The sequence below is a fragment of the Drosophila subpulchrella genome, chromosome 2R (assembly GCF_014743375.2).
Source record: "Drosophila subpulchrella strain 33 F10 #4 breed RU33 chromosome 2R, RU_Dsub_v1.1 Primary Assembly, whole genome shotgun sequence".
Taxonomy (NCBI): domain Eukaryota; kingdom Metazoa; phylum Arthropoda; class Insecta; order Diptera; family Drosophilidae; genus Drosophila; species Drosophila subpulchrella.
The window spans coordinates 15,991,802-16,012,769 of record NC_050611.1 but is presented as its reverse complement, the minus strand read 5'-3'; the positions used below and the strand labels follow the sequence as shown (position 1 = coordinate 16,012,769).

The following is a 20,968-nucleotide window of genomic DNA, read 5'->3' as shown; positions in this document are numbered from 1 at the left end:
CGCCCAAAATTTGTCTGTTATAGAATGACAGAAAGTGGAAAAGTTGGGCTAAAATGCTGGCAGATTTTGTGTTTTAACTAGAAACGATTTATTAGCAATTAAAGGGTGAGTTGGTAGCACAGAAAATATCTTAAGACCAAATTAGGAATATAAGAAACAAATATGGTTAAAATATATAAAGTACATTGTTTCATTTAAAAGATTGTATTAATAGGTGTATGTTTTCAATTCAAATTAAATATACAAATTTAAAATATTTTAGGAAGATAATTTAAACACTCAAATTTAAATTTATTATATTCAAAAGTGTATCCCTAACACTTGGATCTTAAATAACTTTTTCCAGATACAATTTTTTTTTAATAAAACACGCTTAAATTTAATATTGGATACTAATTTATGTTTTATTAAAGTTTATTTGGAATAGAATTTGTATAATACCTTCTTGAATATTATGTGTAATGATGATTTTACTGTGGCCTGTCTTATTTAAAAGTCCCAAAATCCTATTATACAACTGAATATCAAGTAGAACTCTCTCACAGATGTCTGATTTTTTAAAACTTGGCCCACATTCGACTTTTGTTTTTTCCCGATACCCTTCAGTTGCGCTTGAAGTTTCGCTGAATTAATAGGAAATTTTTCGCTTGATACCGAGATTAGCTAATGTTGATATATGGTCAGGGGCGAAATATAGGGGAGCGGGTCTCCGGCATCCAGTTAGTGGTGAAAAAGAGCAAAGCCTGGGCTGGCAGAGCACCAAAAGGGGTTGTCGACGGCGTCATCATCCTCATAATGATCTTCATTGTCGTGGCCGGGAATTCAGCATTTCGCATGGCGTGCACTTAATAAAATAGGATTAACATTTTATAGTGAGCCTCGGTCGGTCTCTTTCTCAATTGAATCACCCGTCTCTTTCTGTGATTATGAGTGTGTTCGAGTTCGAGTTCCCCTGCTCGGTTCCTTTTGTACAATACATTTTTCAACAACTGCGCATTGCCTGGGTTTTTTATTTGCCCTGCCGAATGTCGAATGTGTGCGTCTGTATGTCCAACCAGTTATTGGAATAATGACAGCTGTGTGATATGGACTCAAAAACTCAACTCAAGAAATACTTCAGCCGAAGGCCATTTGTCCTTTGGAGCTAATTCGTGGGCTAGAGTTCTGTAAAAGTTCGGCAAAGGTCGAAAATAAACGCATAAGGGGGAGATAATTCTAAAGAAATTATATTGTGATGTACTTCTAATGTTGGAAATAGCTATTATACTCTTTAAAATACATTAATGGCTATATTAAGATATTTTCAAGACAGATTCTTAAAGATCTTGATACTATATCTGTCAGATACATTTGAGTTCCCAACTATTATAAAATATTATAGGTCGGAATCTTTAAAATATTATTCTTAACATTTTTAGGGTATTAAAGTCTTAAAGAAAAAATACTTAAACACTATTAAAAATGTTTAAGAGTGAGTATCCTTTGAATATTTTTCTTTATTTCTTAAGGGAGAGTACCTTAAAGATGAAAACCAAATATCATTAGTAAAACACCCAACTTTGAAGCATCTTGCAGCGATCCTTTAGATATCTCAAAGATAATACCTTCCCATTTGCCTTCTAAGTACCTTCGTACTTGAAAATTTCCTATTTCGATTCCAGATGTACACAGGAATGATTAACCCAGGCAATTGCCGTTGCCTGCAGTTGGTTCGTATCTGCAAGATACTTTTGTTCTCCTCGCTGGCATAACTTATGCTTCAACGCGTACCATTTAGGCATAAATCGCGCTGTCACCCCGATCTGCCTTTTGTCATCATCATCAGAGTCCCTCTGCGCTTCTGAGCCTCTGTCTTCTTCTCGCTTTTGATTGTTTTCGTTGTCGTTAAAATATTTTTTGGGTGTGTTCTGTATTTTAATAGCTGGATGCGAAGAGAAGCCAGCACTTCCTTTCGTCTCGCACACCCCTTTTTCCCCCGGTATGTTAGCTTGTTTAATTTCTTTCGAATTTGTCAGAGGGAGAAATAAGAGACCAATCCGAAAGTAACATGATTTCAGTTTTTACTTGAAGTAAATCGGGAGATACTTTGACATATACACACAGAGACTGCTAATCCCTCACACGTCTCAGTTTTTGGTAGCTTCGACAGATATATGTTTTCAGTCGAAGAGGAAGCGAGAGCGACTCACTTGGAATTATTAAAACCTAATCTTGATTCTACGATTTGAGGTTCCCATTGAGGAGATGGCGAGGGGACATGCACTGGGGGTGCGGGGGAGTGGGCAGAGGATGTTATATATATTTTAATACGAGTCCCCGATGCGATCGCACGATCGTCGCCACGCAGGTATGCGCGTTAAAATCGGAGATTTGATCACGAACCAGCACTCCCCCACCTTGAATTCCCTCTGACTTTAGTCTCGATTTTAGGATTAAAAATGTCGTCAGCCTTTTTTATGCTGAATTTCAAATATTCTACGGTCGGCCATCCATTTGGCATTGATTTAAAACAAAAAGGGGCAAAAATCACAGACTATAGGTACACACACCCCGAAAGAGATTTTGAGCTCAGCTTCCTTTTTTACCGACTAATTTGAGGCTGACAGCTGATTTGGGTTTTCGATTGGGCAACATCTATTCATCATTCGAAGTCTTTGCATCTACCTTGATATTGGTTTTGTTAAATCGGCGAACGATAATTTAATCTGCAGCTGCAAGGTAAAATTGAGCGTTAAATGGGAAGAACTTGGTCTGGAAAATTAGAAGAATATTTAATATCTGCAATAGAATATTCCTAATTATTTTGTACCCTTCATGATAATATTGATTTAACTAAATAATAAATATGTTTGCTTAAAAAAGATAATATCTTTCAGCTGAAAGGTAAGATTCAGCACTAAAACTGAAGGAATTGTCTGGTAAATAAGAAGTATTTTTACCGATTGCATTCTTTTCTAATGAATTAATTAAGCATAAATACAGAAAAGAAGACTAGAAGATTTTCATTCGTATAAGGAGACGATAGATGCCCCACCAAACTGGGAATTGTTCAGAGCACACTTGTATTTCTATTCCCCGACTAATTGACCGACCAGTCATATTTAAGGCATATATGCATTTCGAACTATACTAGAGGTAGTCATCGGGCAAAAGGCAAACTAAAGCAAAAGGCAAAAATTAATTTATTAAAATTTAAAGCGCATGACTTTTCGAGCAAATGGCAAACCGCGGCGGCAGCCACAAATAAATGGCTATATAGGTTATATGGGTTATAAGTATGATTCATGCGTCACACTTGCGCATAATAATCGAGGTGGAAATTCGGGCACACAGATGCAGATACTGGACCTACAGCCACGACCCCAGACTCCAAACTCCAAACTCCAGTTCGATATCAATGGATTCGGATTCGGATTGTTGCCGGGCGGACTAGATTCTAGTATCTAGATACCCAACTGCGTCCAGGTGTGCACTACAAACAAATTTTTCGTTGTTTTGTGGTTTTGTATCTTTTTTGTGTTATATCTTTTTCTTTTTTCCCGTTGGCATATGGGGTTTTGTTTGTGGGCGCCTTTGGCTATTTTGTCACTTGAAAAGTTGAAAGAAATGCAAAGAATTCGATTTGCCGGACAGCTTAATTAAGGTTATCTATCAAAGGTACTTAGTTTAGTTTATTGATAGTGGACGGGACAGTCGTAAGCTCCCTAAACGATGCAATTAGCAATTAAATATCAGTTGACTTAATGCTAGGCAAAGTCTCGTCGACTTATTTATCAATTACAGATACACGCCGAGGTGTGCGACATCGATAAACAAAAGAGCTTTAAATTATGTGTAGTCTTAACATTTTGTTGTTGACCTAGCTAGGCAAACACATATATACATGCGAGCCATTCGTTCCCATGACTTTAATTACAATTTAATATTTATTTAGTTCGATAAGAGGCCAGGTGATTATTTTTGGATACTCATGACTGCACCCAGTCTTCATAGACATGCCTATATACGAAATGTGTGTGTTTGTACATATCTTTATGAGTGCGTATTTGTTCTTGTGTTACTATCAATTGGGCCTAATCAAATGCTTAAGTAAATTTGTACGGCAAATCACTGAAACCGGACACCATGTGGGCAAATGTGTGTCTAATTAATAGTTAAACCCCAAATTGGGAAAGGAAAGTGCCCCGGGATATGGTGTTCAACGAATTTCTAATACGCTTGCTGCACACTTTAAAAGCGAATTATAAAATCAGCTTCGTGGAACTATTTCCGGTGTATTTTGTAGTTTAAGTCCAAGATGGCTTACATACCTCACGCACCCAAGATGGCACACCCGCTCTTTTCCAACAATTTACGTAAATTAGGGGGGCAGAAAAAGGGGAAAATAAAAAGTTATAAACTATACAAAGAAGGCGTCAACACAATGCCAAATGGGAGCGTTTCCCCTGGTTTGGTTTCGTTTGGTTTCGGTTTTATCAGCCGTTGGTTAAATTACCTAGAATTAGTTAACACATTTTCCACTGCGCTCTATGCCCAGTGTCGCCGTCTGTTTGGCATAATTAAACAATTTTGTACTTTATGCGCAATTAAATTAATTTCTTCCTTTGGCTTTAGCCGCCAGATAAGTGAATAAACGAGCCCAAGTCAAACATTTAAATTGCGATTGCACCGCCAATGCAAAGCCATGCGATATTTATGAGATATTATTAATTGGGCCAGACTCTGGATACCAGATTACAATGGCTTGCTGACCCAGCTGCAGTTTCCGCTTCCATGCCCTGAGTTCCCTTCCTTTTTCCCAGGAGCTGAAAGTCATTCAATCTGAGTGCGTACGTGCGAAATCATAAAGAACAAACATAGTGGGTTCCAGGAATGGGGCGACAAAGTGAGCAATGAGTTCAGAAGGCAATCCGCCAGATACACAGATGTATATCTGTATCTGTAGCTGTATCTGTAGATATAGATATGCTCCTACCCGCTTTGACAAACGCTGCAAGTAATGTGCGTGGCTACTTTTTCATTCGCTCGGCATGAATAACATTCATGCTCATGGATTGAATTAATGCCTTGGCATAACTCAAGTGCCAAATGCAAAATGTATCTTGAAAAGCGAGAATTAGCATTTGTCAATTGGGTGGAAGTGGGGATTTTGCACTTATTTCATGGGGTTTGTATTGAAAGGAACGCCAAGATTTCATTTATTTTGGCTTTAATTGAAATTTGTAAAAGTAGACTACAGAAATGAGCTTTCTTTAATCTTAACTGCTTGTTTTTATTATCAGGGAGGAATTTCAAGCAAAGCTATTTATTAATAGCTGCTTCTTAATGCCAGGACTGGGGATTATGTCAAGAGATTTAGTTGATATTGATTACTTAGAAAGATTTTAATTATAAGGACGTTTGGCTGTAATATCATCTTACATTTTAAATATAAAATATAGACCCTCTGATAATCAAGTTTAGGTATGTTCTAATAATAAAGAAACCGTGAGAGGACCTATTTTACATAGATCATCTTTGTGGCTTGATTGAAGACTTTCTCCCAGTCGAATTCCAAACATATTCCCCTCAATTGAATGGGCATAGCCGCCAGTGAGATGTCCATAATGACCGTGTTCATTTCATTTGATCAATTCAGCTCCCAGTAGAGACTATATAGCAAGTACTTATTAACGCTCATGCGAAGCTTGTTGTTGCTCTGTTCTGAATTCTGGGCTCTGAGCACATTAAGATCAGATACAAAGATACATTATCGCCGCTCGAAGCTTTGCGGATCGAGTTGTTGTAGGCGGTCGTCATTCCACTCGGGCATTGGCGCAATTAAAACGCTTAAGGGGCCAAGTCAGAGTCAGAGTCAGAGTGCTGTTTGCTACTTAAAGATACAAGCCACATACACATCCAGCCAACCATCCATCCATCTATCGGATCCGCTGAGATATAAATAAGCGATACGTGTAATTCGGGTCACTAACCGTTAACAATAAATTTCATTTGTTTAAGAAACTCCAGCCGGCGGGCAGGCTGTAAAATAATATCGCCATAAAAATTGACATCTGATCATTTGTAATTATTATGGCGCATTGTGACATGACAGGGCGTCGGCTACTTGCTGCCATTATTTGGGCGTGGTCAGTCCATCTATATGGTATAGTATATAGTATGTTGCCATTGGCCCAAAGATCGATATATGTATAAAAAGGCCTGAGATCGGAGCAGATCGAAGCACAAATCATTCTAAATGGTTCGTGTCTCATTCGCAGTCGAAGACCCGACTCATTCTGCCTCTAATGGTAATCGCAGTGCCATAATTTACATTGCGGGACGACTCAAGTCGACTTTACTCTCGGTTCGTTCAACTCGTTCAATCAATCTTAGATTCGGTTCATGGAACAATTAATGCCAAAAAAAAAAAAAGAGAAACAAGTCGAGAAACCTCAAGAGCGGGGAAGGGCTTTCTTTATTTTTCTGGGTTTTTTTTTCTTTCGATTTTTTCGGGCAAGTTGTTGTCTACTTGAAGAGTTTCAGTTTTCAGTGTTCAGTTTTCGTTTTAAGTCCAACTTAAATGGAACCAGAAATTATTTTGAACGCCTTCAAGTGCCACACACAACAGCTACAACAAAAATACATTTAAAAGGAAAGAAAAAAAGATAGGGAAAAAAAATCAAAGTTGATTCGAAGTTGGGGCGCAATCATGACTTGATGCGATTATAAAGAAGTTTTTTGTTTCGGGGGAGGGGGGCAAAAACGTAGAGAGTCGGAAAGCATTAATGCCCAATACAAATAGAAATTAGATACACACACACACTTAAGCATTGCGACCGCCACAAGCACATATGGATACTTAAACAATTTCGATATTCAAATGAATTTTTGGAAAATGACTAAACCAAAAATGCCGCAAATGCCCCATCTGAACTCGGCTGAACTGTCTAGAATTGTTTTCTTTTCTTTCCCCCTTTTTACTGGGCTTTTGGGTTTCAGTCTGCCCGGTTAGAGAGTTATAAATACGATATAATAATAACAATCCAATCGGGCACATGCAGCAATGGCAGCCCAGTTTTAACCGACATCATAAGTGTAACTCGAAAATACCTCCGCCTTTAAATCGATATAAGAAGCTTTATTAAGGTCAAGGGAGATTACTAAAACAGTTTAAATGATAAATGTAAATTCTTTAAAAAAGGGATTGGTGTCAGGATCTATTAGCAAAAAATATCAAAAAGATTCTAAACGAGATCCAAATTTATACAAAATAATTCCAAAAGTTTTTTTCGTTGTACAGAAGTATACGCTTAATTTAGTAAATAATTAGTTTTAGTTTTGTTTTTTTATACATTTCCGTTAGTTCACATTTTTTAGCAAGAAATAAATCCAAAACCCAACTAAAAAAATTGTTTGGCACCTTACACTTTAAGTAACTATGAAAAAATACACATGAAACTCAACAAAGAAATTCCTTTACACTTGGAAATTTAAATTTCTAGGAGATAGAAAAAAACATCATATGGAATAAGACTTAACAATTCTTTTACATTTCAAAGACTATATTTCTAAAGGTCTTATGACACTTGCTTGATTTTTGACTGGATTTATTTTAGAAAGTCAAGAAATTTACATTTAAATTCATAAAATATTGTTAAGCAGTAGAGACTTTCTTCTCTTAAAAAAAATCAAATATAAAGCCAGTATCATAAGGCCCTAAAATAGCCATAGTAAATTCTTGAGTCTAGATTCACTTCCTGTAGTCTTACAATATCAGCATATTTTCATAGAATCGCCAGCTATTCCGGGCACGCTGCTATTTTATGATCGCTGAATGTTGTTACCATGTACCACACTCATTTAGCAAGTCGAGTGACAAACCAATTTTCATTCTACGAATGGCATAAAAACAATAACAAATACCAATTGGTGGGGGACCCATATAAGGCAGTTAGCAGCAGCAGCTCAACAAAGTTTGTGGCAATTGTGGATGGAATGGATGGAGCGGAGTAATGAACTTGTCAGCCATGTTTTCAGGGTGTGCTCAAGAAAGTTGAGTCGAAACACAGGCCATATAGCATATATATGTGGTCTAAGTATGTACACGAATGCAGAGTGCTCCAATTGTTCGGGGGAGTGTGCGAGTGCCTGGGAATCGAAGATAAAGGTAATCCATTTGACTTGACGATATCTACGACTGTCACACAGTCTGGCTTTGATTCGAAAACTATGCACAGCTGCGCAATTTCGTATGCGAGGGGCTTGGATATTGGGTTTTCGGTTTTTTTTTGTTTTCGGGTTTTTCGGGCTGACTAATGAAACCGAACAATAATAATTTAGTAAGTCTAGGCCTACGCATGCGCAAAGGTGGATTGTGATTGCGATGCCTGGCAATTGTCACAGCACAAAACGCAATTTGTCGCCGTCGCAGACGAGGAGTGGAAGTCACTGAACCCGCTCGAGCCAAAGCTTTTTCTATTACCTTTTTTCACCGTCTTTCCCCCACTCTATATCTTTACACAGAGAGAAATCCTGAGATTTTGGAAAAATAGATTTATACGTTTTTAGAAATTGTTTATAATTAATAGAAATATTTTGATTTTGAATGTTAACTTGTTTCTTGATTGATTCTTAGAATCCTTTATTAACCTTTATTAATTTATTAAAAATCTTAAAGAAAGTTTATACTTGGAAAAATATAGTCATGAAGTACATTCCCATACGTTTAAAAAAATACAAACAATATTGAAAGAAACTTATAATATAAACAATTTTGTAACAAATTTTTATTTGTAAAACTAAAGTCATAATTTACATTCCTATAAAATGTCTGAATTGTTAGAATATTGTTCTGAGAAACTTATATTATTTTATTTACAAAATGTAAGTACACTTTTTTCCCCAGTGCAGCTCTCTCCCCGTTTATTTTTGGGTGTAGGCCAGGCCCGCAGTAGACAAAGCCACATTTGACAAAGAAAAATCTTATAGTTTTTTTTCCCCAGCTAGTTACAATTGTAAGTAGCACACAAACACTAGCACAACGCAACTAAATATTTTGCTGACAACTGCGCAGGCGCGCGTGTGCGTCATGAAATTAGTTTATTTGTTTGCATAAATGTGCCAAAGCCTGTGTGTGTAATTTTTGTGTGCAGCAAATTTCTAATAAATTTGTTGTTTCGGCACCCGTGTCATGCACACCTGGAGCATAATTCGCCCTCAGTCGATCCAAACTTAACTGAACTGAACTGAACCGAGCCATGAGTCAATTTCCGTCAGCTGCGCCAGCTGAACAGCATTTAAAGGAGAAACTTTACCGCCACCCAAACTACCGATTCTTGCAAATAAGTAATTTACACAAATTAAGATAAATACCATAAAATGTGGCAAGGAATTATTAGACTTATATGTACAGCTTTTAGGTGTATAGCAGCCTAACTGAACTATTTTTTATTAACTCGGCTATGGTTAAAGAAATATAGTTTTTTGCCAAAATAAAAAAAAACTCACATCGGAAATGGAATTTGCATAACTTAACCAAAGTTTCTAGGTTTCCTGATAAAATAATCATGATAAAGCCATATAACTATTTTTAAATCTTAGTCAACAAACTCATTGAACTGACGTAAATTGGGGTCTCTACGTTTTTAGCTTTCTATGGAAATTATTTTGGCAATCCCCAGAGATCGGCTAAGCCGATAAAAATGAAAATCTCACATTTCCATATAACTATTTATAAATCTTAGTCAACAAACTCATTGAACTGACGTAAATTGGGTCTCTACGTTTTTAGCTTCCTATGGAAATTATTTTGGCAATCCCCAGAGATCGGCTAAGCCGATAAAAATGAAAATCTCACATTTCCAGGAACTAAATATTACGTTCCAAAAATATGGACAACTTGTTTTAAAGAACAGCCTGCCTTTCCCTGGGGTATTACGAGAAAATTGTTAAACCTATGGGAGCAGCCACTTAGGCCTGGAACTACTCCACACAGCGTTAGAACAATAAACAGGGCACAACAAATTCTTTTCTTTGATTTTTTCTTATTTTTTCCCTGATTTAAGCACCGCAACACACATTCAATTCAATGAATGCCTGCCACTTGAGTGGAAAGAACCAAAAAAAAAAATAAAATCTTGCAGGATGGGGAGCTCTTTTTGGCCTCTTGAACGTTCGATGACATTTCGTTTTTAGTTTTCTCTATACAATTATTATAATACATAAATTTATGCTATACAAGGCTATACAAGCAGCAGAGCCAGAAGTAGGAAATTTGTAAAATCATTTCAAGTGCTTCAAAGTTTAACGATTCCAGGTTCAAAGATTCGGATCTAGACGGGGTCTGACCATAGCTGTACTCCACTATAAAAGTAATAATAATGTGTGTGCTCCACTTATATCATAACCCATTCCCATTTACTTTGAACTATAACGTATAACGCTGCTTTAACTTGATGACAAAGATAGTTCAGATACTAAGGCATGCCGCAGAATACGTTCGTTAATTTGCGGTAATTACCCACACAGACGCCTGCCGGGGCATTGGATTTCGTTTCGGAATACGTACTTATGTACTATATATATCGGACATGGTCTGGTCTGGTCTGGTCTATAACTATAAGTCTCCGGCGGTGGTGGGCAACAATGCCTTGCTTTATTTTAAGGCACAAGGTTGACTTTTGTTGCTCCGTTTCGCTCCGTGTGTAGGTTCACAATTGTTAAGTTCGAGTAGAGCATGTAGATCTAGTAATTATTTTTCGTTTTTATATTAACAGGCCACAAAAAAAAATAGATAACAAACGGTCATAGACACACGCTCACAAACATCCAAAATCTAAACCAGTTTGCTTATTTAATTTCAATGCTTAGTTTTGAAGTCACATTGATTGGAGTGATTATTTTTATGAATGTGCATGGCACTCAGTGCCAAAAGTGGAGTGGCAGGAAAACAATTATATATATTTTATTTACGTAAAGACACTTTCCCAACCAAAATCGGCAAACATACGTCAATTGATCAGCATATTAATTGAGAGATCCTTTTTTACGCCGAAGGCAAAGCAAGTGATGATTTTAAATTGCGACATTTCAGAGATACATTTTGGATACAGAATTTCACAGTCTGCATCTTCTTCCAACTTCATCTTTGACTAACTTGGCTGAGCCTGAGCCCCACCCTTGCAAATAATCGGCACCAGACTCGAATTTAAATGATTCTGGCATTCTTTGCATGCACTGCCAAAAAAATGTTGTCTCCTTTTCAATTTTTTGGTAAAATGTATATTTTTGGTAATATTGGTTTGTAATAATGAAGAGAAAAATTATTATTTAATTGAGGGATTTATTTTTTGTGCAAAAGGATATATTATAAATAGAAAAGGGTATCAGTAGTAAATTAAACTGGTATATGAGTGATAAAATGTGCCCTCTTATAACATAACTTTTTGTTTCTGTGTACCATCCGAAAATAAAAGGTGCAACCACCCCGCAGCTCATGACTAAAATTTAAACATTCCCATAATAGTCGACAGTAATAATTAATTGTTTGCTAATAAATATGAATTTATATATAGGAAGAGTACAAATAATAATAATAATAAGCGCACGCGCCGCGTTCATTCTCCAATGACTAAGTCTCCTTTCAGTCTTTGAGTATGCGATAAATACGAATGTACATAAATATCTAGATAAGTAAGACGTATGTACAAAGTACGCATATATATAAATTGTAAATCAGATACGGCATAAATATTGAACACATGGCGCAGTTTCTACAGCCAAGAGTTGTGGGTGTTCGATGGCCAGGAGGGGCAAGAAGAAGGCGAATCGAGCGAACGACTGAACAAAATTGGAATAAAATAAAGCACCATAAAACGTACTTAGGATTGACGATTGTGTTGGGGGAAGCGATCAATGAGAGAGTTTTTAGGGAGACGATATTTAACAAGTACAGTTGAGCTGATTTTGAGGAGGGGAAAATAACATTTTCGGTTTTTTTGAAGACTGCATTTCAGGCAAATAAAAATTAAATTATTAGTCATATTACAATTAAGGGTCTTCCCGGCTTAGTAAACAATTTATTTCGACATAGATGATTTTTACAAGAAGTTTTCTTGGACTAAACAAAGAATAACTCATGATGGTGTTCTTAACCAGTGGTTACCAATGTCATGTTCCAATTTCGTTTGTGTGAGTAATTTAAGTGGTGATTACTCTTACTTACCAAAACTTGAGTGAAGAATACGTTGCATAAATAATATTCAGATATCTGTACTTGATTCAGAAAAATTACTCAAGTTTAATCCAACGGTTACCAATCGTTTGTTTGGGTAATAACCAGAACTTGACTAAAGAACCCGTTGAATAAATGCATACTCAGATATATTTATATAGTACATTTGAATATACTTGATTAGATATAATTGGCTGTCAGTATGACTTTTGATCACCCCACTCGGCCGCACAAATACTCGGGTATTGAGTAAACACACAGATACTTTTTCGAACCAAACAAAATGTCGGCAGCTGCTTTTTGTGTGAGTTTTGTTAGCTTATAAATTAAAACGCGTTTCATGCCATTATTTGATTTTTTGGTTTTATTTCTTTTTTCGTCTTGCGGGTGTTCAATTCATTCGATTGTTCGTATTCATATTCTTTTTAGCCCATTTCGTTACGCCTTATGGAAGCATTATAACCCCGATATCGCTCACACCTCCCCCAGCTCCCCAACCTCCTTTCTTTCCCCAGTTCATCTGTCCGCCTGTCCGCTAATTGAAAATCAATTAATGTGACTGCATCTATATAGCTGCTCGGCAATATCAGCGGCAGTCATGTCAAAGTCAGATATCATCCAGGGTAGAATAATTCCACAGAAATAAAATAAAAGAAAAAGTTAAAGAAGCACTCTCGGCTCAGAATCAGAATCCTTTTGTTTTCACTGACAAACTCAAATTTAATTGATGTGCTTAATAACGAAAAACAAACTTCATTTTGTTTCGATTGTCTTCGATTTTGCCCGAATTCATCATCGTTCAGGTTCATTGGTTTTTGGAGTGCGTCCCAAAAGCACTTTCGTATGGTGAGGAATTTGGCACAAGTTTTGCATGCTCAAGTATTTGGGACTTGCGATTCAGATTGTGCCGGTTATTTGAGGCTTAATCAATGACTGCTCATTACTGATGTCTGATTTCTTACCTCTCGCTATTCTTTTTTTATTTTGCAGGTCAACAAACAGTATCCGGCCACCGATCTGGAGGCTTTTATAAAGATCGCAGCCAACTGGCAAAATTCCAACCACAACTTGCTGGAGGGCGTCGACTTGAAGACGGGTAAGTTAGGCAAATGGCTCTCTAACTCTCTGCTTCGAGGCATTCTAAATTCGTTGAAATACTTGCAGAAATGACACAGTACATGAACAGCCCCTCGATGAACATGTATAAGAAGAGGGAACGCACCCAGAACTGGAACCACCAGGAGAAGAAATACCTGCTCGATCTGTGCCGCAAGGATATGCGCATTATCGAGAACAAAAGATTGGATGCCGGTCTTACGGCTGTGAAGAACAAGGCCTGGAAGATCATACACCAGAAGTTCTCCAATCAATTTGGCACCGATCGCACCTGCAATCGCCTCAAGGAACAATGGCGACGCATGAAAGGTAGGTCTTCATTTAAAAATTTATAAGAGTGGATCTTGTGAAGTACTTAAAAAATATCTAAATATATTATATGGCTATATCTAACATTTTGATCTTATCTCCAGCCTGCACTCGCAATGAGATTCTGGACTACAACAATCGCTTGGCCAGGTTCGGAGCCGAGGTGGCTGATCGCAAGAAGCCATCGCCATTCACCTTCGAGGTGTGGGATTTCATGCAGGAGGCCAAGAAGGCTTGCAAATCGGAGGCCCTGGATGGCATCGACTACTCCAAAATACCGCTGGCCTTGGAGGAGGGTTTTGAGTATCGCGATGACTACAAATTCAATGCCGATGAGCACGATATGGATGAGTAAGTTTGATGGCTTTCTGTGGAAGCTGGACGAGATTTTCATTGGGATTTGTTTTTGTTTAAGCAGCAGCCGCACACCGCCGCAGGAGCTGTGCGACGTGGACATCAAGGAGGAGGAGAACAACGAGACCTTCAACGAGACCTACAACACTCACCATCTCAACCAGAGCGACATCCATGGCGGTGGCGAGCGCCTGAGTGTGTCGCCCAATCACAGCATCAGTCGCAATGGGATCCATGAGGCCGAGAGTCCTGCCACACTTTCCGCAGCCGGTGCGTTGGATGCGAGCGGTGCCTTCCTGCCCGGAGGAGCCGACATGTCCGGCTTCCAGGCCAACTTCAACATGAACAACATATCCGCCACGCTGGAGGCACTGAATGCCCTGCGATCTGGCCAATTTCCCAGTGCAGCAGCAGCGGCAGCGGCTGCCATACAGCAGCATCAGGCGCAGGCCCAAGTGGCCATGCATCACCAGCACAACACCAATAATAACAACAACGAGGACGACGAGGATGGCATGAAGCCGCTGGCCAAGAGGCAACGCACCAGCAGCGGCAGTCTGCTGGGCAGCGAGGATCAACCCGCAAACCTGACCGCTTCAGTGCCAGCCTCCGTGGAATGCCAGGCCTTAGAGCGATCCGGCAGCAGCAACAATGGAGTAGCCATCGCGGGAACAGCAGCCAGCTCCAGTGTCAACGGCAGCAGCCAGAGCAACTTTGAGCTGCGCATGTTCATGGATATGCAGAACAAGGAGCACATGATGCGCATGAAGATCCTGGAGGTGCAGTTGCAGGCGGCCAAGCACAGTCGCGATCTGGTGGAGATCAACAAGACGCTGGCGCTGCAGAAGCTGCAGGAGCTGGCCAGCAAGCGACTGCCCAGTTAGGAGGCAGTGCGGCAGCAGCCCAAGGAGCAGCGGCAGCCCATCACCGTTTCATGTTACATTAGTTTATAGAATTAAAACCCATGGCCGTGGCCACGTTCGCAGGCAGAGAGCGTGGCTGGGGGATCGGCTAGAGTTAGCCTTAGAGTTAGACTTAAGATGAAAGCAGGATCCACAGCAACAGACCCACACCGACACTCACACTCACACACACAGAGAGACATTCCTGGCATTGTTAATCAGTATTTGAAAGCTAGAAGCGAATCCCCCCCGACACCGACACACAGGACCCAAGAACAACCCAAGCGAGGATCAGGAGGCGCTCGGAAGTATGCCATAATCTTATGATGAATCGCCTACCTCACAAGCACACACACAAGTTGCACACACACACACACTCAGCTAGCAGACACACACAGATACACTCTCTTCTGGCCTAACCAGCACTTGACCAAGTCAAGTCAAGTTTAGTTAGTTACTAGTTTTAGTTCGTATGGGAAACACTCTCCAAGTTGCTCAACTACCACAAATGTATTGTACTTACGTTCTTGACTTCAGTTTACGTTCTGCTACCACCACTAACGATTCAAAACACTTATGAAATGCACAAATGATTACTTTTCATAGCAGTAAGAGAAGAACTCTATTATATGTAAATGCATCATTACAATCGGCAGTCGTCTCTGATTTTGATTTTTACTTGTACTTGTATTTATTTTTATCTTTGTATAGACTATGTTGATATATATACGACCGCTATATATATGTTTGTTTAAATGCCATATTAATTGAAAGTTCTTTTAAATATCTTATTTTCCATTTGCGCTGCAAAAAACAAATTGTTACCATATATGATATATGTACCGTACGTATAAGCAGGCCCCCACTATGAAGAGGGGCTTCAGTTGTCGTAGAAGGCTTCTTTGTAAAGCGTGTAAATGAAAGATACAAATTATTTTAAATAAAATACAAACGAAAGAAAGAAACGAAATGTTTACGGTTTCTGCCACACTATTTAATTTTCCATTATGGTTCTAATGTTTGCCTTGAATGCACAATGAATTTTGTTATGTACTCGAATTATCTTCTGTTTTAGATTTTTCCAACGATTGTATCTGTTGATCCACTTTAATGATCCTCGTCGTGACTTCGTTCTTCTGGCTGAGAATCTTCTCTCGCAGGGACTTCAGCTGCTCTCTTTGCTGGTTTAATGTGGGATGTTAGTAATGTGAATGTTTTTGGTAACTCCAGATCACAAACCAGTTTTAGGAAATGAATATTCTCCTCCGCTCTTGCCTTCTCATACAAATGCTTGGATATGTTTCTACATAGAGATATTTAAATTGACTGCTATACAATTAGTATCAACATTTTACTTATTGGACTGCGTGAATTGACATATCCTGGGCCGCAACAGTTGAATTATCTTTTCTACGACCTTAAGCATTATTTCTCACGGTATTGGACTGTCTGGATCTGTAGAAATATAAAAAATTTAAAATTTACTAAATGAATAATTTTAAGTATTTCAAAACGGATGAAAAGCTGTAGACAAACTGTTTACTGATAGCCTACTTATCTGAGATCTTTTATTCTGTCTCTTTTTCGATGTTCTTATGAAATCTCCCTAACATTTCCCTTAGAGCCTGTAATTCCTTCTGAAGAAGCTCTTTATTTTTCTGTGATCGGTGACTAGTTTGCTTTTCCAATTTTTGAATCTCTTTTTCCAATTTCTCGATTTCGTTGGTAATTTCTTGAATCCTGTTCTTTCTGATTTTCATAAATTGTTCTCTGCCCTATACGATGGTCGTTTTTTAGATGATTAAAATGTATATATTTTTGTATACACACAAGCCTAAGAAAATAGTTAAGTTCCTCTCCTCTGCCTTTTTCGTATAGTCTGTCGGAATATTGCCGCCTGTGGGATCTTGAAATAAATGAATAATGGATAAAAAATGATAATAAAAAACTTACTTGAAAGGATATTTGTAAATGACATTTTTCGTGCTCAGAACGGAGTGGTTTCTAAAAACTAGGCCATTCTTTTTGCGTAAACTAATCCATATCTTTTTGTGAGGCATACTGATATGAGAAGGTGCTTTCCGTGCATATAATAGTTTGGTACATGTTGTCGAGCTTATAATTCGCGCCATAGTAAACATTGTTTCTTAACTTCTGGAAACTATAATACCTGTGTGGCAGAAACACATAATATGGGTAATTTTGTAAAATTTTGACAAGTGATCAAAAGCAGGTTTTTTAAAATTACCTAATAGCTTCTTTATAATTTATTGGAATGGTATTAACGCGATATCGCGAATATGTTGATGGGAAAATGTTTTCAAAAACATCAGTGCTTTTGGAATTTATTTAGAGTTTGTTTACTATTAACCAATTTTTTTATTTTGATAAAAAAAAAAACAATTTATTACTTGTTTGTTCGGCATCCCCCGTATCGCGTCATGCATTAAAAAGTGAACAAAATCAGATGTTCACATTCTCAGCCGGCTGCCTCTTATTGATAAGAAAATATAAGTCCCCGATTCATACTCGCTCGTTTTTATTGTTGCATTATTATCGCTTAAGCGTACATTGTATTGGATGGTTGTCTCCTAACTGGTGCATCGTAGTAGAATGGTCGTTGTTTTGGAGGTGGTGGATGGAAGGGATTTCCGGATCTGGATCCTGATCCACTGTCACGAGATGGCGAGGCAGCCCCGGGAGTGGGCAGGCATGCCAGAAGGCCCAAAATTAGTAGGCAGCACAGGGCAAACAGCTTCATGGTTGGCAATCTCAAATGTTTCTGAATGCCAGTCTCCGGCGAAATGAGTGTTTTTATACCCGTACTATTACCCCAGGGACCGGGAAGAACCCGAGGGGATTTTGCTATTCGCTAAAACCACCGACTTTGGGTGATTTCTTATCGCTTGGCGGGGAATTATGCGAGGTACCACGTGGCTGTTTGTTTTCCTTTTTCTCCAGACCGGAATTCACCTTCAAATCAAACTCCATGCCCCTTATGCAACGTGTCAGATCGGTTAGATTGGCCTCAACGCGCTTTTGCTGAAGTGAGAGCTCAAGAGATCGCATATCCAAAACTCCACGTTCCTATGAGCACAGTATAATCCTTACTATTTTACCTTTATAATCGTTATCTTACCGTTATCAGCTCCTCCAGTTTAAGCTGTTTCTCTATACGACCGTGATCGGGCAGGACAACCAGATAGCTCCTATTTTTAAACAATATTATGTTAATATCCATATCGAAATTAACAATACTAACCTAATAGTGCAACCTCGGAAGTGGTTCAATATGGTACGGATTAATGGATTTATATTCATGTTTGTTTGAATGAAAATGAAACCAGGCAATTTTGATTATTTAGAAAAATTTGAAAGTATTTCCAAAGTACAAATTTAATAAATTTTGAAGTAACTTTCAAGAACCATGTCAAATATTGCATATGTTTCCAAAGAAAGCCAGAAAGTATGCTTTAAACGAGTGCTAAAAAATGTAAGGTATCTTTAAAAATAATATAACAATGTGGAGTAGCTGTGACCCAAACCTCTGCAAAACAGGCAATTTGAATTCGTGAAAGATGCCTAATGATCGATACGCAAATAAGTTATTCTTCTAGTTCTAGGTCCTTGCCCTTGGAAGAGCTCTGCTCGTTCACTGCCTCCACACAAACAGTGTACAACAGCGATTATCACACACAGCTCTGTGATAGTTACTCACTCAAATGAAAGACAAATGCCATCGTAACCGTTGCTCTAAATTTTAAAATAAAACTGTACACATATTTATTATTATTTATTCATTCTTAATTTCCGGAGGGCACCTTTTAGCTCTTTGAGGACTACCATAAGTTCTCCTTTCGCAGCTTGTGCCTCAGCTGACTTGGTTTTTTCTAGGGCTTTAATCTGCATCTCAAGGGACTCGATTTGTGCGGTTAATTCCAAGATCTGTGCCTCTTTTCCTTTGTTTACTTGTAAGAGTTTCTTTGGAAATACAACTATTAATACATTTTAGGATAGGTAGTTACTTTAGGATACTTACTACATGATAAGGTTCGATTCCGCCACTGCCTTTGCCACCTTTATCAAAAAGATCACTGAAAGGCCGTCTTTTACTGTAATGATATGTAATGAAATGTTATAAGGAGAAATCACTAAGCAGAAATACCTACTTTAAGCTGTTCTTAACCAAGACATGCCTGGACTGTAAAAATGATAATACCTTATATGCCCCCCGGAACATATTTCTATTTTATTCTACTATAAACACGAAAAATTTTTAAATAACCGTATTTTTCATTTTTTTTAAAAGGTTTTTCTGGGGTAACCAGATTATTTATTACTATGGAGGGCAGTCTACGTAGTGACGAAACGCACCAGGGGAGTGTGCGAAGGCGAGAAAAGAAATGAAAAAAATTTAGTGGAGGCGATATAAAAAAGGTAAGGGTAGCAAATAAAGAAACATTTTTTATTCCTGACCATTAAGAATTTTTGTACTATTTTATTTTTTATAAATTTGTTGTTCCATATTTTGGAAAAACCCGAATAGATCAAAGTAAACCTTACCCCTCTTGTTACCAGTATACATTCACTTTAATACTTGTTGTAAGCAGTATCAAAACTCATAATTACACAGGACATTCTTGTTAGTTTTATTTCTTTTTTTAAATCGTCTGTGATACACATCTATAAGTAAAAGTTCGCGATGATTTGGGACTTCTTTACATTTATACGTGGTGCCAGTGAGTTTAGTGCCACCGCTTTGCTGATGCTCTTTGGTTGCATGGGTGATTCGATGAACCAGGGTGACGGGAACAAAAGTTTGGTGGCCAGGTAATACGATTTTATTATTCTGAGTTTTGGATTGTTCAAGATTCTGAATTATAAATTTATTCCAATAGTGTTCACTACGGACTGGCTGTGATGGTGGTGATGCACGTGTTTGGCTTCGTTTCGGGAGCCCATGCAAATCCCTGCATCTCGATCTCGTGCTACTTCATGGGCTATATAGCCTCGGATTTGATGATGATGTATGTGGTCTGTCAGATGGCTGGTGGATTTGCTGGCTACTTCCTTCTGCTCCAACTGTTACCCAAAGAAGTGGTGGATGCCAGCAAGCCGGCCGTTTGTCTGGTGGAACCGATGGCCAGTCTGACCACCAACCAGATTATCAGCATCGAGTGCCTGCTGACCGCGGTCTTCGTGCTCGGATGGTGTGCCCTGTGGGATGTGCGAAATGGACGATTCCTGGACTCGGTCACCGTTCGAATGGGTCTCCTCGTGATCGCCTGCAGTTTTGCAGGGGTAAGTTTGAAACTGGTATTATTGAAAAATATTTCTTTATGAGGTTTAAGTACATTTTGAAAATATTATTGGAACAACTTTAAAAGCGTTCTATTTCTATTTTTTCTATTATTTTAGACAATTATCTAATTTTAAATAAACAATTTCAAATATATTAAATATTTACTACAAATTATTTGACTACAAATGTTTTAAAACTAGATCGAATATTCTTTCAGTGAATTCCTTTTGTATGAAAAACCATAATCTCTTAAAATCACTCTGAAGTGTGTCAAACTCAACTGGTGGTTTAAAGATTAGTAATCTTTCAGCATTTCTAACAATTCAAAGCATTCCGCAATCGTAATTCATAATCGCACGCCCATATCTCATGACGCTGAAATAATCAGCAAAGGAAAAGACAACAAATTAAAGAGATTTTTTGACAAATGTCTTGAAAATCGAAAAAGAAGGGTTATACTTACTTATTTTGTTGGCATCTCTGAATAGGTATAACATTTTATCCCTTTCCAGGGCCAATTAACTGGAGCCTCAATGAACCCAGCCAAGACTCTAGTGCCTGCCATCTTTCAAGGCAACCCGGACTCTGTTGTAATGCAGCTAACTGGCCAGATCTTGGCCGCCATCATGGTCCCCTTTATCTGGAATAACGCGTTTACGCCACGTTATAGGCCCCTGGAAATACCCATTTGCACAGGTCTTAACTAGGGCTCTAAACCCCGTGTATACGAGTATGTGACAATAAACGTAAGCTCAAAATTTCTGGCTACTG

The 20,968-nt window shown here is 38.3% G+C and overlaps 6 protein-coding genes across 12 annotated transcripts in view; 2 read left to right on the top strand and 4 right to left on the bottom strand.

Annotated features, from left to right (window-relative positions):
* Positions 1-15,841, top strand: part of LOC119550832 — a 41,675-nt gene extending 25,834 nt beyond the window's left edge. For 3 of the 4 annotated variants that reach the window (XM_037859780.1, XM_037859783.1, XM_037859782.1), the window contains exons 2-5: positions 13,205-13,310; positions 13,379-13,639; positions 13,744-13,990; positions 14,058-15,840. In XM_037859780.1, coding sequence (XP_037715708.1) covers positions 13,205-13,310; positions 13,379-13,639; positions 13,744-13,990; positions 14,058-14,877 — 1,434 coding nt within the window. In that variant the 3' untranslated portion in view covers positions 14,878-15,840. Of the gene's footprint in view, positions 1-12,926; positions 13,061-13,204; positions 13,311-13,378; positions 13,640-13,743; positions 13,991-14,057 lie in introns of those variants that run through there. The other variant, XM_037859784.1, reaches the window with a different exon arrangement.
* A 26-nt stretch (positions 15,842-15,867) lies between these two features.
* LOC119550829 lies at positions 15,868-17,083 on the bottom strand. 4 transcript variants are annotated; one of them, XM_037859777.1, is made up of 6 exons: positions 16,849-17,064; positions 16,726-16,792; positions 16,450-16,670; positions 16,251-16,379; positions 16,135-16,198; positions 15,868-16,076 (listed from the first exon to the last, which is right to left on the bottom strand). In XM_037859777.1, exons 4-6 carry the CDS (start codon positions 16,319-16,321, stop codon positions 15,942-15,944), a joined length of 270 nt encoding a protein of 89 aa, XP_037715705.1. In that variant the 5' UTR covers positions 16,322-16,379; positions 16,450-16,670; positions 16,726-16,792; positions 16,849-17,064; the 3' UTR covers positions 15,868-15,941. The 4 variants fall into 4 exon arrangements, with proteins under 4 accessions (XP_037715705.1, XP_037715704.1, XP_037715702.1 ...); XM_037859776.1 differs by having other exon boundaries at positions 16,251-16,350; positions 16,849-17,063; XM_037859774.1 differs by lacking the exons at positions 15,868-16,076; positions 16,135-16,198; positions 16,251-16,379 and having other exon boundaries at positions 16,453-16,670; positions 16,726-16,801; positions 16,849-17,083.
* Positions 17,084-17,410: 327 nt separating this feature from the next.
* LOC119550831 (immune-induced peptide 18) lies at positions 17,411-17,703 on the bottom strand. The gene has a single exon (XM_037859779.1). The coding sequence runs from the start codon at positions 17,654-17,656 to the stop codon at positions 17,456-17,458; it is 201 nt and encodes a 66-aa protein (XP_037715707.1). The 5' UTR covers positions 17,657-17,703; the 3' UTR covers positions 17,411-17,455.
* Positions 17,704-17,727: 24 nt separating this feature from the next.
* On the bottom strand, positions 17,728-18,296 carry LOC119550830. The gene is made up of 3 exons (XM_037859778.1): positions 18,158-18,296; positions 18,035-18,104; positions 17,728-17,982 (listed from the first exon to the last, which is right to left on the bottom strand). The coding sequence occupies exons 1-3, from the start codon at positions 18,214-18,216 to the stop codon at positions 17,761-17,763; spliced, it is 351 nt and encodes a 116-aa protein (XP_037715706.1). The 5' UTR covers positions 18,217-18,296; the 3' UTR covers positions 17,728-17,760.
* A 357-nt stretch (positions 18,297-18,653) lies between these two features.
* LOC119551695 lies at positions 18,654-19,205 on the bottom strand. Its single transcript, XM_037861164.1, has 3 exons — positions 19,065-19,205; positions 18,935-19,007; positions 18,654-18,876 (listed from the first exon to the last, which is right to left on the bottom strand). The coding sequence occupies exons 1-3, from the start codon at positions 19,133-19,135 to the stop codon at positions 18,685-18,687; spliced, it is 336 nt and encodes a 111-aa protein (XP_037717092.1). The 5' UTR covers positions 19,136-19,205; the 3' UTR covers positions 18,654-18,684.
* A 290-nt stretch (positions 19,206-19,495) lies between these two features.
* On the top strand, positions 19,496-20,942 carry LOC119550088 (aquaporin-2). The gene is made up of 3 exons (XM_037858566.1): positions 19,496-19,725; positions 19,794-20,196; positions 20,710-20,942. Exons 1-3 carry the CDS (start codon positions 19,598-19,600, stop codon positions 20,902-20,904), a joined length of 726 nt encoding a protein of 241 aa, XP_037714494.1. The 5' UTR covers positions 19,496-19,597; the 3' UTR covers positions 20,905-20,942.
* Positions 20,943-20,968: the final 26 nt, after the last annotated feature.